Source organism: Opisthorchis viverrini (assembly GCF_000715545.1).
Source record: "Opisthorchis viverrini unplaced genomic scaffold opera_v5_2, whole genome shotgun sequence".
NCBI classification, from domain to species: Eukaryota; Metazoa; Platyhelminthes; class Trematoda; order Opisthorchiida; family Opisthorchiidae; genus Opisthorchis; species Opisthorchis viverrini.
In genome coordinates, this window is record NW_008751658.1 from 5,636,245 (window position 1) to 5,655,631 (window position 19,387).

Genomic DNA, 19,387 nt, shown 5'->3' on the forward strand with positions numbered 1-19,387 from the left:
ACTCCATGCTACTGTGTGACAAACATTGCAGGTCGGCGTATTGCCTCTTGATTAGGACGTAAGGAATATGAAATGTGTACAGCACGTCCCTAGCAGTACTGTCTCGTACATAATATTCTGACGGATTTGAAAATACTAGAAAGCATGAGGGATAAACGACCTGCCATTACAAATGTAGCTTTTGTACATAAATGTCCTGCCAATTAGGAGGCGAGCTTTTAGATAAGAAGTTCGACCAAATTGTATTCGGACAAAATTCATCCATGGAATACAAAAGATGTTGATTGTGTTAAAACAGTCAAAGCAAGTTTCAACCAATAGTTTAATTTAGTCGTGAAGCAGTTATTTTCTTCAGTTGCTGGGGCTTCTGGCTTCTGCTGTTTAGAAACATTTTCCAAGTCAGCACTGATGCTTGATTTCCGCATGCTGAAAAAATCGCAGAAAATTAAAAAGCAATGGCAGGGAAAATAGTGGTTACGTATTATCTATATCGGATGAGGCGGAACTCAAAACATTGTTGGTAATGTGGTGACAAGTCATCTGCAGTTAGAAAGTCTGAGGGAGCCGTTGTGATGACCTTAAATTGCCCTGCCATTGACTTCTTTCCGAGAAGAACTCAAAGCCTTCGTCAGACGTCAGGTATCCTGTTTGCACACTGAAAAAATTCAATGAACTATTGCTTTTTAAATGTGCCGTATCTGTGTATATGTTTCTGAGGTCACAGTGTTAAATATGGAGACAAACTTTTTCGCTAGTTTCACAGGACGATCAGCAAGACAGTCGATGTAGCGAACGACTTCGGTTCTTCATATATTACGAAGACTTTAGTAATTGTGAGTTGTACGACGCCCTCTTTTTACGAGATACATCGTTCAGAGCGTCTAGGCTACTTGGAATTCAGTCTTGTTTCATCGGATGTTTAGCCTGGAAAAGTTGTGTAGCAACAATATTGTTGTACTTGAATTTCAAAGAAGCAATTTGCCGTCAGATAAGTGAGGAACAGCTCTGAGTTGTGCAGAATGGTATGCTTGTTTGGTCAGGTCACCTATCACTTCCTCTAGTTTCATAAGAAGAGATTTTCTTGCAAGACCTACCTTCCTCTTGGACTACAAGTCTTTAGTCCATTTTCGAATCACAGTTCACTCGCCTTGACCGATGTCACAGGTGAGAGTGGCTATCAACATATTCATTCCTAATCTTTGATCGTAATACCCCACCGTCTTATGACGCCACTGTTAGCGTTCCCAGAAAAATACAATAAATTTCAGATAGAGTTCCGTCAGTGAAGTCGTGCTTTTAACATTTCACCAACCAAATTTCGCTTAGCCGTAAAATGTCATTTGCCTTGGCATGCAATGGACGGGTGGACTTCGGCCTATGTAGCTTTACCTGGCAAGCCAAATGAGGCCGTGGTCACACGTGAAACTTTGCACTAACTTGATTTAATTTTTCTGTGTAAATTTCGATGCTGTGATGTAAGTGTAGGGAGGTTATTTGTTGAAATGTATCCCAATTTTAGCATAACTAGACAGAAGTATCAACCAAACAGGATCCTGTATTAATGAAAAAATACAGTGGCGATAACGTCAGATTCAGCCAACTACCTCGATTGTGATATTACTCAACCAAGTATGCTGCAAAAAGACCGCCTTTTGCTTCGGTTGGTAAGATGTTCGAGATATTGTAGTGTTATATGGACGGAACTCTTGTCAGGTACTCTTTGATGGACGGCGACCATTAGTGCTGTTTCAGGATCTCATCGGACAGTCGCAGTTCCTGAGCGAGCATCAATTCTAGCTCACCCACTTACAGAATACTCTGGTGGTAACGTTGGTCTCGAACGAGTCTGTTGTTGGAAAAGTAGGGTAGCACAAGAATTGTGCCAACTGAGAGGTAAGACTCCCTTGAAAAACCGATTCAGAAGCAGAATCAACGAACTGTTTTCGATTTCGGAAACCACATAAAATTCTCTATCGAAAAAATTTTCTGAGAGCAAGGAGTTCTGGTATTTTCATATTTCCTGTTGGGTTTTGGTGTCAAATGACAGCTTGAAAACCACAAAGATGCTTGTGCGATAGTCATATGTGACAGAACTGGTGTACTAAGCGCACGCTCAGTCACGCAAAAGACGATTACCCGGATAACAATCAATTTGAACACCCGGTCGGCTTCAGTACGCGTTGCATAAATGGCACCTAAAAAGGCACACAATAACACTAAAACTTAAAAATTCAAATCCTGAAGAAATGGTACCCAGCTTACAAGTGGGTCCAAGCAAGTTATAGACACAGGCTTGAAGTAAATAGCTTAATCCCAGAAGTTTCAGGAAACGAGAGAAAATGGAATCTCTCATTTGTGATGGAGACTTAATACTTCAGCCTGGGGTTTGGAGTTGATCAAGTTTTCCACGATAGGAGTTCGGCTGAACGTACTATGTCCGTCAATATGTTGATTCCATTTTTAAGAATACACTTAACCCCTCTCACATTTCAACCGGAAGCAAAGCAGTTTGACTTCAACGGCAAATATAGAGGTGTTTTGATGATGATGGCATATTCCTGGACCTCGTTAGCTGAAGTAGCTGCGCAGAGTATACGTTATTTTGATCACTGCATTCAAGATTTTTCAGATACTGGTAATTACGTTCCTCTCGCAGGACTGATTAAGGAACAATTATTTCTTACCATCAGATAATCTCACTTCGTTTAGAGATCTAGTTCAACCGTGATGCAGTACCAGCCTTTCTAGAGAGTCCAGTAAAAGGACATTATTCCCAAATATATTCCAAGTACTCTGACCAAATTCCGCTTCTTTTGTCACCGAATATCCAACCTAAGTTGATCTCAGATTGACATTTTTGCCACCACACTTTAGAAACCTCGTTTGTAAACTTTCTTTAAGGCCTCAGGAATCTCATGATCTAAACCAGGTCTGTGCAGAAGAAGACATAAATCAAATGTTGCGTGTGCTGTGAACCTGTGACCCCGGTGTATTTTGTGCACCATTCTGTCAGAATTTGCATTATGAATTTCCGCTTGTTTCCAGGATAATTATGTGATTGTCCCCGATTGATAAGATTGTTCGACCTTGTGTCATCCTCTGCAAACTCTATTCCTCTATTGCAATTTACAAGAAAACCGTCAGCACTGTTGGCAGCAACAACGTAGTATGAAGTACTGGCATCTGGCTGCTACAAAAGAGTAAGAAGGACGCTGCAAAAATAGTGGAAACTACTAAAAGTAGGAGGTACATTATCAAGCAATCGCACAAAAGGGGAGCCGACCACGATGCAATACAAATCACGAACAGACTAACCAGAAGAGACAATAATAGACGGCAACTTCAACACCAGCGTAACCGCAGAAGGAAAGAAATACAAACCATAATCCAACACAGATTATTATCCGACCAACCAGAATCCATGTGCAATGATTGTCAATGGCCAGTCAGGTTACAGCGCAACAGCTGCTCTTTGTAAACTACATAAATGCGAACACCCAAAAAAGCACTGAAGATGTCTCCTCGAATGATGACGAAACGTTTGCGAATCAATTGTCAAGCTCGGCGAACAGACCAACAGCCGCCTGGTCGAATACCAACGCCAGAAATCTTTCTGGAGTAATAAATTTCCGGTGGATTTGAGCAAGCATTCTTCGCACTCCACCTCTCATAGCTGGTCACCAAACTTTTCGATCAACAATATATGTCCTGAGAGATCTTATTAACTTCTTGTCTGTATGGTCTTGTGTGCTGGTTCTACTGGTGCGTTTTAGAAATAGCTCAGGAAAATGTGCAGAGGCTGTCGTATTGCTAGGTTTTCTTCCCTTTATATCTTAGAAAGCTTTTCATTGAGTAAGATGAAGGGTTTCCTTGGATTAGCACTATACCAACAGTAGTTCGATGAGCCAATGGCACTGTTGCCGTTTGTTAGTATGAGGGGGTTTCCCTACGTTTGGTTTTCAATATCACCAGCATGTGGCTTAAATAACCTTCCGCATTAGAGCAACTACGCCATGGCATGCCGCCAGGAAAATCAAGCAGAAAAAGATGAGGCTATCCTCGAATGCCTGGTAATTCACAAGAACGAACACTTGTAAAGAAACTTGTTTGACTTTTTGACTGAATCCATCCTGTGAGTTCGGTGAATAGGATTGCAGTTTGATTTAGTTCCTTTTTAAATCATGTCAACGAGCTTTAAGGCTGTATGATATTGTGCATGTAAAGGAGGTATACTTCTGAAAGGGAACTGGTCGAAGGACAGGATAGTTGTCAACCTTCCCACTAAATCTAGGAGTCTGATCCACTGTCGTTATTCTTGAACACCATAATTAACGCCGTTACACAGTATAGCCGAGTGAATGTAAGTGATGGGGTTATATCATTCTATGACCAACTATAATACCTGGACAAACTCACGCACTGCGTAGCTGTCTGATATGAGGTGAGCGGTATGCTATTGAATGAGAAAACTTGAACTCCAGACAGTACTACTTTCATTGAAACAGTAGCTGGGTGATTGTGATTACTACAAACTCACCCACTAGTTACCAAAATGAACTCCTATGGAGTTACGTTTTATTCTGCTGCAGTAAACTTCTGTTTCCCGTTCTATCGTACAACTGCCACATCCTCATCGGAAATGCATTATCTATTACGTCAGTCATCCAATGCTCTTATAGGACACCATACCTACAATCCATACAATCAGTCATGTCTGACTCCAAGCAGCTAAACTTGTCGCCCATTCGCCGCTCAACTCCGCCTTCTCAGAACGACAGTAATTGTAAACTGTATACATCCATGTGTGTGCTACGTCATATTCTTGACTTGCACCACAGGAGAACTTGCGGAGGGTTGAGATTGAATCAAGAGATGAAGGCCGAGTGAACTGCTTAATGATCCGAAAATCCCGCAAACCACTGGTTCATCAAAAAGTATGCAAAAGCTCAACGAAGTGATTTGGAGCTGACGACTATTGAAAGTTGTTGTCATAAGACAGTACCATAAATAAAAACAATAAAACAGCCTCTTCTACTAAGCCGAGGAAACACTATCCACACAAATTGTTTTCCAAATAAGTAGGTAGGTAAACGCAAGTTTCCCACATGAAAGTTTATGCTAACACAACACCTTTTACCCCTTATTTTTGCGGGAATCCACGCAGTCAATTTGAAGTGAGCAATATGCGCAAAAGATAGAGTGTGGAATTCTAGAAATGAGCACACTTTAACGTACCTTGACGGTCGTAACAACACCACAACTTCAGAAACTTCCTCCTCCATCCCACCGCCAATTTTTTTCAGCATGTATTACTTTTTCTTATCCTTGTTATGTCTGTCTCGGCGTTTTATAAGTCCTTGTGCAGTGTATCTGAGCCAGCCCGAGTGAGATTTACCGAAAGCACATGTATCTTTCCATGCAAGCATGATGGCACTTGAAATTCGTTTGTTTCTTCTAAGACCCATGTATTTTTGTTCCCACGACGGCAAAGCCATCAGGTGGCAGAGTTTCCCAATTCGGCCCCTGTGGTATTTTTCGGTCTTTTGACTTTCTCTTGATGTGGCCATCTGCGGATGAACAGAAGTTTCTTTGAATAATGCGGATTGCGAACTGTTGTCGTCCGAGACGTCCAGTTTGGTGATACATACCGACTCAGACTCTTCATCGAGAATTGAGATCGCGGAGGTTTCCTCTTTCAGACACAAGCGCTTCACAGGTTTGCGGTTTGGTAGGTGTTTCTTACCGTCCTTCCAAGGGGCCTTGAGTTGCAAGATGCTGTCCACAAAAGATCGTGGCAAGGCAATCAAATTCACCGATGCAAATCTCCTGTTCTTTGACCTCAAATCTGGGTAGCAGGGGGTTTCGACGGCAGCTTTCTGAATTGTTTATTACAAGAGAAGAGCGTAAAGTCAAAGTCCGGGATAAAAATTAAGACTTACTTGAGAAGGAACCATTTAGTACTACTGCGCCTTTTGCCTCAGTGGAAATCTCAAGGTGATATGTTTTCATTTTTTTAAGGTGAGTCGTTTATTCTTATTGTGTTAAAAACATCTTATCCTATGGTTTTCATGAAAGAGAATCAGGATGAATTTCTCCTCGTAAATGCAAAATGCATTTACAAACTTCAGGAGGATAAGGAAGCCTAATGGAATTAGGCAGGGGAAAACAATCTCACTGAGCCGAGGATGCGACCAAAGTATGACTTGACAAACCCGTCACATTAGTGAACCGCTGAGGTCGAACAGAATAGAATGAGATAGGTCAGTAGATCGTCGATCTAACCAACTGTGAGCAATGCATTAAAAATGGTTGAATTAATTGTCTCTACTTACAAAGTCCTGAGATCAATACTCCACCTGAAGTTCTCTCGGCCTCTGACAAAAACCTCATACGGAATCCCCTTGTGCAGCATTTACGCAACAAGCCAAATATATCAAATGTGCTAAAGCTGTTTGCCAAACAAGATGCTGAGGAAATGAAATGTTGGCGGTTCACATCGCATGAAACAAGAGGCTGTGGTATTTTCCGAAATCTACTTAAATAGATGCAAAGTTGCATGTGTCAAGTATCCTGCATCAAAAAGGGAAGTTTAAGCTGAAACGGAAGCCTCAACAAATACACTCATTTGCACACAAATTAAGTTTCCACAGGAGACCAACCTGAATTCCGACTGATATTCTTCAATTGCATGCGCTTCACAAAGGCCGTCTTGTTGTTCGGTGGGCACAGTATCAAATTAGTATGCAACTGAGTGTATTTGTCGAAATTTGTGCACTTTAGGTACAATAAGAACATAAAGTTTACGGAATTCTAGGGACGGCGCCTACCTGATTACCCACAAGAGGTTCAAAATAGTCATGTGACGTCGGAGAATTTTCAGTAACCTTATGAGTAGTTGCTTTCGTGGAAATCGAAGCCTGTTTTTGAGGCCAAGAACAACCAAAGGACGATATTCGAATGATATGTTCAGACTAGCATTTGTAATCCTTTTTTGTAGCCCAAGGATAGTCATGTGACTCGGAGAATTTTCAGTAACCTTATGAGTAGTTGCTTTCGTGGAAATCGAAGCCTGTTTTTGAGGCCAAGAACAACCAAAGGACGATATTCGAATGATATGTTCAGACTAGCATTTGTAATCCTTTTTTGTAGCCCAAGGATACTTTTGATTCAGTAACCGCGTTTTCAGAACCATATTTCCACCCAAAAATAATTTGCCGTATCCTTGTTGTTATCAGGCGTCAGTAAATTGTCATAGTGCAATAGCAATAAAATAGTGGAATCAGAAGCTTTTTTCGTCTGTCCGCATTTTTTTGAAGATATGTCCTGTGATTTTTGAAGATTCCAGCAAAATTTACGACAAACAAGATCTCTTGAGCCAAAAATCTTAAAACAAAATACAATGACAGATTTCCAAACTCCCTCTGGGCAGCGGGAAGTGTACTTATTTTATCTTAGCCCTCTTCTGTAGGTAGTATGTTATAAAGTAAACTCTCAAAATGTGAATATTTTTTTTCATTTGTGCGTTTGATTTTTAATTTTGAACATACACAGTAAGGCATGCGATCTGAGCAAGGACAAACTAACCACCATCCCCATTAGCATTTACTCACAAAATTATTGTGTTCGATGACCGGATTTCTAATTACTCCATGAAATTAGGTCTGCTACTTTAACAAGCACAACAAACGAAGCTGTGTTTTGCCACCTCTGTATTGCTATCACAGGTGGGAAACAAAGTTAGTAGCTATGCAGTGCTGTGTGTCAGTCACAGACTCTCTTCTTTGGATCTGAGGTGGTGTTAAATAGTTCCCTACTCGACCTCTTCTTGTGATTCGTATCTTAATTTAAAGAATTTTCTATTGTTCCGTAGTATTTTTTCTGTTAAGAGAAGGCATTTTGGGTGCATCGCGAGTACACTGGACGAAGAATAGATTATTGTGTTGTCTTAGACTGCGGTCAGTAGCCGAAAAACTCGAACGAATGCCACTTTGTTCAAGGGGAGAAACATCATAATGAAACTGTAGATTTATGAAGGGACCACTTTCGACGATACCAGTACCACTTACTGCCTGCTAGTGATGACTCTTAGCAACATATCAAGTATTTTACTGGACTCCAAGTTATGTTTACATAGTGAGCAGTTGTGAACGCAGAAGTTTCCTCTTTTAATGAATTGCAAATAATTGATGTTGGAGACTGGGGGATTTAGGAGACGTTGAACTTGGTCCTGATTATACGCTATGCGGATGTAAACACAGTTTTCCTGGACAGAATTCAAACCCACAGCTTCCCGCATCCTGAGTGAGTGCTCTACCAACTAAGCTACTCAGGACGCTGCTTCACGTCCAACATGAGCATTTGAATTTAGTTACTCAGATCCATACCTAGGGTTTCCCGGATTCTCTTCCTGTCTCAGTTAAATACTAACAATCTTTGATTTTCTGGGAAACATCAACGTCCGGCTCGTTGTGAAAGCACACGAATAGCTTACTAATGGCACTGACAAACGTCAAGTGTTGATAGGTTAGACAGAAATGGATGAATATGAACTCAAGTTCACATGTGAGACATGAGGCAACTTCCTCGGTAGCGATTTTACTGACCGCTTCATTTGAGTGGCATGGTATCCGGGCACAAAATGGTTCTGCAACGGAGCGACCAGCTCATTTTAATTTTATCCGAAAAGCACGTTTCATATGTGCCTCATGTTCTTTCACTAGCGATTCGGGAATGAGATGGCTAAGTATTAGTTATAAGAAAGGATACCCCAGGAAATAGTGTTGGCGGAAATCTGATTTTGGCAAGCAGATTAGGGTGTGGCTTAAATGCAGAGAAACACACATGCTTGAGGACTCGTTGATCAGCCCTTTTTCGGGTTCCTCATCCAGTAATACGGAGTATTTCAATGCAACTGACTTTTCCTATCATGACTTGTAATTTCAAACGTTTGAACTGATTCAATCATGCACATGATAGGGATTGGACATAGTGAGTGGAATCCAGGCAGCATTTTCAGTTTAGCTATACACTTATTTAGTTTCCCAAAGTTCCGTGCAGCACAATTCGAAACGGATGGTTTGAGGCACCCACTAGGCCTATGTGGTGATTTTGCAAGACCACTTTATGAATGGAGCGGTACTTCGATTTTGGAAGCGAAGGCCATAAACAACAGGTCGCAATCACATGCTCAACAACTGAGGACTAGCTTGTTAGCTGATGCCTGTGGTTCAGGGTTTTCCTGTTGTCAGGATAACATCTTCAGGCAGATCACCGAAATCACCGTGAACATGGGAATGAATACGTGTTTAAATAGAATACACGGGCTCTTCTGTAAGTGGGAACCTATTAAAAAGGGAGAAGGGAAACTCTGTTTGGTTATCACATCATATGTCATTTGGTATTTCACAAGAGTAGTTTGTTTTTAAACGTAACTAAACTTTGATTCTTTAGGTTTATCAAGACAAATTCGTTTGTGCTAACACTAATTAGCCACAGGGTTTCACAGAGTTATGACATATGGATACATAAGGGAGAAGATGAGAGGAGAGAAAAGTGCAACAAAAGATGTTCAACCTCAAAGCTAAGAGACTGGATAGTTACGCAAATAACCTTACTGCAGCTACCGTGCTTGCCGACAAGTGTTTCTTATTCAGGCTTTCGGTGGCTCAGCTTTTATCCAGGGTGGATGACTGTGTTGTTTTTATTATTTTAAATTAGATTTGTTTTAAATCGCTTTTATTTTGGAGCCTTGCGTATTGTACGCAAGTTCCAGTTTTTTGAGGACCTTTTAAGGCTTCTTTGAAGTACTTAATGTTCGGGTCATTTTATTAGGTTGATAAAGGGTACTGAATGACTTGGGAGGTTTTTCGATAGCACACTGTTTATTTTTGGTGAGAGCAAAGGTGTTGTATGGATCCGAAAAGAAAATATTCACAACAACGCCGTGAATCCGCAAGAAGGTGCAAAACGTAGGGACAGAAACTTAGAAACCTGCACTACAAAATACAGTCCACTGACTGTTACATTCATAAAAAAACCGTAGTAACGTTGGAAAAGGGCTTACTAGAATGTGCGGTGCTAACTGAGCACACAAAATCCTAATGAATGTATCAGCCATGCAGAAGACTCTTCCCACATTGTTGTAATTCTGTAATTGTTTTATTTGTCTCCGGATTTTCTCCAATTTCTCCTGCAGTCTGTTAACTTGTGAAATTTTATCAGCGAAACCGTTTGACTTGATAGTTCCAAGGGCGGGAAGTGACAGGTCTCCAACGCAATTTCTTGTTCGTTCTTCACAAAATACCGTGCCATTTTGTTTGGGCAACGGTGTTGTAGAATAGGTCCGTTTCTCTAACTGAAATTTTGTCGAAATTGTTTTTAGTAAGTTTGTGGGTTCCATCCGAGCACTGGTTGACTGCAAGCATTTTACACTTTTCCTATTTTCTTCCGAATTAGCGGTGGTATTTAGATCCCCTAGATTTGAGCGGCGTATCCTATTTGCTGTTTTATCTCGAAACCCAACCCTTTTGTCATTGGCAAGAGTCTCAGAAGAATGTCGTGCAGCAATAGTTACTCTGTTATGACGACGCACTTTGGGATCATTGGAATCTTGGGTCTTTTCTGTGAGCTTTTTGTGGACAACATAAACATTTGTCAGTTTTTGTTGTTGCCGTTCCGGTTTACGAAGCTCCCGTTCCGACTGTTTCTCCGATGCGTTCAACCTATGCTTGGATATCGTTCGGAGTAGAGGTTCAAAGCAAACAGTTCGCTCTAGGGAACGAGTGAAGCGAGTTGGTCGGGGATCTTTGATTCTTTGGGAACAGGGCCCCTGACACACACCTTTTGATTCATTACAACCTGAATGGTAAAGACGGGTACACAATGAATGAAAAGTTATACATTAGCAGTAAGGTGAATCCCATGAGTAGATCCACTTCGAACAATAAACAACAACTCAGGAGAGTCAAGAATGTGAATTTTACATCAGATTGCCTCCAATTTGAAAACATTTGGAAATGTCACATCCTGGCTTGACTAAAGACCGAACCTCATCTTTCTGGTAGCCAGATTTTACCACAAGGTGTGTTCGCTTGATCTTGTGTGACTTCGTGGATCTCGAAAATCAGCTGACATCAATTCTGGACCAAATTATCGCTTGTACTAAGAGTAAAAAGAAAAATGGCTCTTACGACATACGTCTTAAAAAGATGAAAGAAAGCAGGAATAGCACTACCCCACTAACTAATGTACTTTGGAACGATAGCCGGACCTTACGTTCACAGTCACAGCCCAGTATAAATAGCACGTATCCTCACACTAGGAGCGAAGCCATTTGAAGACCACTAGAAGCTGCTTCATACAATTTTCTTGAGCCCTTATAGCTTTTATGAGACTCTTTTAAGTCCCGTTGCCTTGAAGGTGGATCTTATATACTGTCCGAAACTGTGTGGCGGTTAGACTAAAGCACTTAAATTGGTTTTAAGCGAAATGCTAAGTTCACGAAACAACTCATCCACAACGAACAGCCTACCATCTCTTCCTTGTTTAAAGACTTCCTCAGATATATTCTGAATCTCCCTCGGGAAGTACTTTTTTAGGTACTCTCTAATCCGTTTTTCTCGCTTTGGATCCGATATAGCCACGTGTAGGGTAGCCGTTGGATTAGTTGGGTCAGAAGATTTTTTTACCAGCTGACTGTTCACTATGGAATAGTTGATTGAATTGTTTACAACTGAGCTCTGTTTCCGATCACCAATCGAGGCCAATATATCATTGGTTTGGGCGTCATAGACCGGCGGTCCTTTTCCAATGGTTAGTTTTAACGGAATATTGGGTTTCAATCCAAAGTCATGTTTTCGTGAATTTTTCAAAAATTCCGTCCGCCCCTGTTTACCGTTTAGGTCAAACTGTCTTTGAAATCCCTGTGGGTTCGAGTGAATCACGAATAACTCTTCCTCCGGCCACTCTAGACCTTCTGTCCAAATATTTCTTTTGTGAAACATGTCTGGAATAGTTCCATACCGTTCAAGATTGGTCTGATTATTGTTTTGGATGTCTGCCGTTGAAAAAATACAGTCAGTACCACTGTCCACACTGTATATATCATCGATAGCTGATAGCTGACAGTGCGTGGAATACGGATACGACAAGGTTGGAACCATGGTGGCTGAAGTTAAGTGATCTTCTGTACTGTCGTATGTAAGCACAAGGTGGCTGTCAACCTCCACGTCGACAGAAATTGTTTTTCCTATGAAAGTGTGCAGGTGACTAGGAAAGTTCCTTTTTGTCTCAGGTCGCTTTAAAACTGGACGGATCGATAGGCTGATCACGTGGTTAATCAAGAGACGTGCACGCTGACGGTAAACGTTTTTTCGTCAGAGCAGGTAAACATGAACTAAAACACGAATTAATAGTTCCGCTTGGAATTTCATCCCAGACCAAAGTTGGTGCTGGAATCATCTCTTCTTAAGCTCAAGTGCATTAGCTGGACGTGACAATATGCGCTGGATCGCCCAAATACTCCCAAATTAACATTGAGAAGCAGCAGGCTTGGTAGCCCTCCTTTGATGGACTGCTTAACCAATGCCTGTCTATCACTGTGTTAGGCGAGAGTGATGAAAATTACCCCTAACCCCTACCGATTATATATTACACTAGTACGATACACCGGCTTGTTTAGTTCAAGGACCTGACCTTCATCCCGGATAAGAATGGCTCTTTTTGCAGTAGATCCTTTCCTTTTCCGTGACTTCATAGCAGCTGAGCGCTATTTTTCAGGGCTAGTTCAATGCTGCTCAGAATGCGATGAAGACGGTAATGATAATGATAACGATAATGGTGATCAAAAGTTCACGTCCCGCCCAAATTCATTTAGCAGGGCATACTAAATTCGACAAGAGTAGCATACGACAAAGCCTCGGCTTGTAGTGTTGGATTTATCCCTGAAGGGAAATAACTGTAACATGTAGAATCTATTTCCTGAAATAGTTGTCTCCTGACCAAGACACAATATCGAGAAGCAATCTGAGTTTTTTAGTGTAAAGTATTTGATGTGTTCATCGAACATTGCTAGAAAATGGAGTTTTTGGCTACCTTTTCGGCCAAATCACTCACAGATTCATACTTAAACCTACTGAGTAGTGTAGAAGAGACAGTCGGTTTCATGTACCTTTAATCAGTGGATAGCTACTTAGTAGTTTACATATCGCGCGAAATGATTGATCTTGGTCCACCCGAGAGATCGCATGATAACTGATAAATGTTTTTTTGAAGACTAAAGCTAACGAAGGAAATAGTTTTGGTTGTGCAGGACACGATCGTGTGGGGCACATGGCGAATTTCCAAGTTGCTGTCAAAAACATTGATTTGATGGGTTGAACAGAACAGGGAACCCGGGATGTCAACTTCGGGTTTTGTGTCGAAGCTATGTTTAACAGCGGAGTTTCTTATTTTTTCGATGCCTCTCATTCTAGATATATTGGAGTAATTTATGAATTTCCATTGAAGACTCATCCGAGGTTTCTCCGGCGTGCTCAGCATTACACTAACACTGCAGCAAGGAAGCATATATTCTCGTGGTTCCCTAAGACATGTTTCCTTTGAAACAACTGATTCTGTGGCCTGAAATTCCGATGAGTTTTCATCAGAAGTCGCCTGATGATCACCTCCCAAAAACCACAAACAGTAAAGTGCAATTATGGAAATAGCTCTTTATTCCTCAGTGTGACTGTTACTGGCTTTCTCCTGGCCTTTCCTGTCGATAAACTTGTCCGGATAAGACATCCGTTGAAGGACCACTTTCAGAGTCAAGACTGTTCGATGAGAATATTTCGGGTTCTCTGAGCCAGCCACCTGACTAAATTACGTTTGTTTTATGAACCGAAGAAGTTGACATATTGGGTTATATGCGGTCACCTTTTCATATACACATTTTAAAATACATCTTTCAGTCTCAGCATGACAGATAATGGATCACAGCTCCAGTAGTCTTGTTCATATTTGCACGCAGCTGGAGGATACTACTACTTAATGTACATCTGCAAAGCAGGGTTGTACCCTAGATATACGATCAAGTTACCTTCACTAGATTTCAAGTCAACCAAATAAATTTTGTGATCACATATGCTCGAGCTCCGCCATAGGTAGAGCAACGAGTAACAAAACAGACACTGAAACACCGTTTAGCTGTCTTTGATGCTTATCATTAAAAGGGAGTGTCATACTGCGTCACATCAGGAACTGTTTCGGATGCTACCATGCATATGTTGCAGAAAGCTCATTCAAATATTCCGGTGTTATGATGGCTGAAATCCAGTGGGGCTCAGCTAAAATCCATCAGAAAACAGTTTTAGCTCCTAAATCTTGTTGTGTTCAGTGGGGACAAACTACTACTTAGCAACGTGAAATCAGGGGGTTACTGTCAGTCTGAGTACTACCAGTTGGGATCCACATGATTATTTTTGCATGAATTTATAAATACCACAGAACGCTGCAGGTAACCGGTCTGAGTGGTGTGCACACTGTCAATTACTGGTCGGACTGTGTGGCTGAATTTTGTCTGTTGTTGTTTGGGGGGTCCTTGTGGGGTGGACCATTACTGCGAGTGGTATTTTAAATCAACACGACATGCAAATGCTTGCTTTTGCTGTTCAAACGTACAGGTTCATCCAGTTTATACAGTGATCAGTATACCGGTTTGGTTTTGATGAGAGACTCACCTAAAATCCAACTGAATTTCCTATTTATGGTGTTCTCGAGCAAGATTCAACGAGAGATTCTGCTGAGTTTCGGGTGAGTCTCTTTCAAAACCAAATTGGTATACAGATGCATGTATAGGTTGAATTTTGTGCAATGTGAGTCCAAATAGAACATGAGGTCCACGTCAACTTGGGGACCAAGCCTACCTAATGAGCCCCCAGAGGGACGAGGCCGATCGTCGGCTGTCAAAAAATTTTCAGCAACCTTGAGTAGTGAAATACATGTATACGTACCCCGTTCATGGTTGGTTACCATTGAAGCATACGGCTGTCTGTATCAAGACCCAATCCTTCATTTGTTCTTTCCCTCTTTGTTAGGCCTTCGTTTTCCCGGCTTTATGGATGTTAGGTGCCTGAATTTACTACCGGAGAATTGCTACGATGTTATCTTTGTTGATGACGACGATGACGATGACGACGGCGGTGATGATAATGACAATGATATTGATGATGGATAATCAGCCGGACTTAAATTTTAAGTTTTTTTGACAATGAGTTGAAATATTTGTAGATCGGGTGCATTTTCTGCCTTCCATCGGGAAGAAAGACCCAGTGGTGCGAATTTGCACAGTAATGTCAGTTTACTTTTAGCTTCGGATCAAGTCACACTGATAGAATTTATGAATTTCTTTTCTCCAGATAGAAGGAGTGCTTTCGAAACTGGGCATAAATTGCTTTTCAAACCATAAACTAAAACCCATAGTGTCCTACAACCATCAGTTGGCCGACGATGGTTGTACATGTGTACCACAAAAATAAAGCGTAAGATATATTCGCATAACAGTTAAATAAGACATAGCACTCTAGTTGCCTCCGACATCGTGATTACAGTAAATAGACGTGACGGGTTAGGACAAGATATGCTCTAATTTCATTTCTGTTGGCGGTATAAAACCTGAGTTTTGATGTACAAACAGCTCCAGTTGCACTCCACCTGTTCAAGTCTGTTTGTCATGGCGAAACCCGTTTCTTTTTATCTAGTCATTCCTCGGTTCCATTATCAGACAAAGTGGCTTCATTCCTCACTAGTAACGCCATGCAATTTTACATCCCCACACGTTCTCAAATGAGGTCATAAGCGAGCTTAATCCTAGTCGTCTTTGGTCTCTAGAGATTTTTGTGTGTTGACTTAAGCAACATGAACCGGCGTGTCTTCCGGGTCGACAATATCAAATAGGCACACAGTATCGCATATGTTTCTAGTGGGACTGGCGACCTATCGAATGCTGGGTTTTGATCGGTTTGAGACTTCATCTTTTTTTCTCTGTGCATTTTCACAATTTGATGATATGCTACTCACAGCGTTCAAGTAGTTAAGTAAAAATTGAATTTTTCAGTTAATTCGTCGTGGTACAGTAGTGAACTTAATAGTGTTTCTTAATACTCAGGCTACCCACTGATTCCAACAAACTTATGCCGGATTAACTGGAGTCTGATCGCCGTTTTTTGCAAATTTCCGAAAGAAAAACAAACGTACCAACGGACATGACACCTGTCTTTACAACGAAACAAGGCCCTTCTCATGGGTAACAGAAACGACGAATTTTTACGTACTGTTTTGTTCATCATGTTGTCAAGTAACTTTATCCCGGCAACACGCAAACTAATAACGTGTGTGCCTGATTTTATGGGTAATTAGGCCTCGAACCGTGTTCCAATAAAAATTTTCACCGAGAGTTTATTGGTTCAGAAAATGCTTCATTCATGAATTTACAAGCCGGGTAAGGAGAAATGTTTTCGGTTACATTAGGAAGTCACCGCCTTAGACACCAGATATACCTGGAAACGAGTGAAAACACTTTTTTCTGAAAAACATCGGAGCTTCGGTCAAATCGCTTCATTGGTCTGCAACGCGGGCTGTTTGAATGGCCAGGGCTCACTAAAACTAAACAAGGTTATGGTTTTAGGTGCTTACTTGGCACCCGGATGCAAAACAGAGATTCATAAAAATTATGGTGCTATTTTTCTGGGAGCAAGGGTCATTGTTATCCACTCTATTCCCAGATAAATCCAACGCTAGCTATCATGGGTCAGCGCTCACTGGGCGTGTCCAGCGAGCCGCTACGAGAATGGTTGCCGGCCTCAAATCCGTGGACTACGAAACGCGTCTCGCGATGCTTGGTCTCTTTCCCCTGGAGTACCGTCGCTTCCGGGGAGACCTAATTCTTACTTATGCCCTGTTTGAACAAAGCTTGGCAAGCAGGATTTTACCGCTGACCCAGCAAACACACGGCAAGGACACAGTAAGAAGATTTTTAAGCTCAGAGCGCACACATTCATTAGACAAAATGTTTTTCTCATTTCGGGAACTAGCTGCGTGGAATGACCTCCCTCCAACAGTTGTCCACGCTCCTTCTAGAAACCAGTTTAAAGCGCTACTAGACATGTATTTATGCGAATCCTCGCGCAGGCAAGCATACTGCCCAGCGCTGAGAACATAAAGAGCGGTGCCACACCCTTTTTTCACTTGTGTCTTTCAGGTGAACGACAGCCACTGACCGACAAGAACAAAAGCGACCCGGGAAACTTGGGCAAATGCCTCGATCCTCTGTATCAATCCGTGAATCCGTGAATGATAGCTGGTGAAAATGGGGTCAAATACGGATATTCCCTTCAGGTGGTTTTCGCCGCTAAGCTAAATCAACTGCGCAATACGAGTGATCAGACATCAATGTAATTATAACCGTGTAGCTGACGCTGGCCACTTTTAGATCAATAAGATGAAAAAGGGCCACAGGAAACATGGTTTGCTTTTGGCCAGAGGCTCCGGACAAAGTGTTTTTGGCAAGTGGTCCCAGCAGTGGAAGACACTGGGACAGGAAAAGTCGTTCTCTTGTGCAAATAAGCCACTCTAAAGAGACTTCAATATTTCCCACATTGCTCCACGGAAACGACCACTGATTGGCACGTGCCGTAACCATGATTTACGGCATGTTACATCGGACCGCTGAGTGACAAGATTCCATAATGTGTTCAAATAGTAAAGACACTGTTTTAGGAGAAAGCTGGGAGGTATACCCTACAAAAAAATCAAGAAATCACCAGCCTTTTCAGCCTTTGATCCAGTTCAGTGAGCTCGAATGATTTTCGGTTAACAGGTGATAAATCCCATTGGAGGTCAACCCTAGATTTTACAGAAGAACTGCTTCGGTCAGTTGGACTGAATTTAACGAAAAGTGCAAACCAACATGACAGAAAGTGACAACAGCACCTTTGAAGTCCCCAGACTTAAACCTTTCAGATACCATGTGAATGATAATGTCATCTGTCTGATCAACCGACACAGAAGTTCTTGCGGACATCGGCGAGATAGATGGTGATAACTGACTTCAGTTGAGAGGGGATCCGCTTTGAGATAAACTCTCGTTTAAGTGCCGGTTGCCGCCAGTTGTTGCGTTGGAGCACTTTGATCAGACAACGCAAAGTTTCCATTAATACGATATCCGGGATACCGCAGTACATTTTATCGAAGAAAATTACCGGTAAGTTTGTCAAAACCCTTCGTGGGAAACATGAGACGACCACTGTGCATCATACCTAGTTGGAGAATATTGTAAAAACGAGAGATTTAACTGTCCCTGCTAAAGTAAAACGGGTATGCAAATAAGTACACTTCGCTAAGTTCTTACAATTCGTGTTCAAGCGGAAGATGAAGTTGGCAAAAATTTGGCTGCTGCGTCTATTTGATGAGCCACAAGAAGCTCAAAACTGGTCATGATATATTAAAGCGTTTTCAGAAACCTAATGCAGTTGTTTGTTCAAGAAAATACACCAATACGTTTCGAATATTGTACCAAGTGAAATATAAAACCGCCTTTGTGCGACGCAATTAGTTGAAGGATATCAAGGAGGAGGGATTCATCTGGGATTCATTTGAGTCTCCAGCTAAAATCAAGGAATGCAGACAAGTGTACTTGTTGTGTCAAGATGAACTTTATATCGGGTGTTGGCCAGCGTTGATCCGGACTCTATAAGATACCTTGGAACAGCAAATGCCTAAAGATACGCTGGTCTGCCGCCTGAGAACTGGGTTGACGGCGCTGTATACCAGGAATGTATGAGCGTCAGTCAAAATGCCATCCCTCGCCACCCTTAGAAACACCACAACATTGATTTATAAAGATGCTGACGCGAAAGTGCCCTTGACCGTCAAAATCTTTCCCTACAAGGTGGCACTTTAGGAAAGCCATGGTTTTCCAGCGCTTGTTTATCACTTTGCAGCGTCCTCAAGCTAGTCATAAGTAGCGACATAGTGGTTGATTTGCAATGGGATTTGACGTCTGCTGACCAGCATAAAATTCATTCCATCCACCACGAGTGGAATCGTTCGAAAAACACGGGTAGTGGATGTGGCTTTTAGGTTGCGGAATGTGGATATTTTGAGTTTGGTTGTGAAAACTTCATGGAACAGATAAAATCGACATGTACTTGTGAGTATTGGAGTTTCTTTCCCTCAGCTGTGTTAGGACATGCACGTTACATTTGAGGGAACATCGGCGAAAAAATGTGAGAACGGACAACCAAATAAATATTAAAATCTTGTTGGCTGGCTGGCATCCGAAGAGGTAGTGGTTGGACTGCTGGAGAGCTGCGCCTGCTTATGACAACTCTGATGGTTTACAAGGAGCCAG

General features: G+C 41.7%; 1 protein-coding gene across 1 annotated transcript; it reads right to left on the minus strand.

Moving 5' to 3' along the window:
* Positions 1-214: 214 nt before the first annotated feature.
* Positions 215-14,594, minus strand: T265_00280 (hypothetical protein; the record flags this gene model as incomplete). The annotated part of the gene is made up of 5 exons (XM_009163988.1): positions 215-426; positions 5,236-5,876; positions 10,064-10,857; positions 11,531-12,247; positions 14,531-14,594. 4 exons carry the CDS (start codon positions 14,592-14,594, stop codon positions 5,310-5,312), a joined length of 2,142 nt encoding a protein of 713 aa, XP_009162252.1.
* Positions 14,595-19,387: the final 4,793 nt, after the last annotated feature.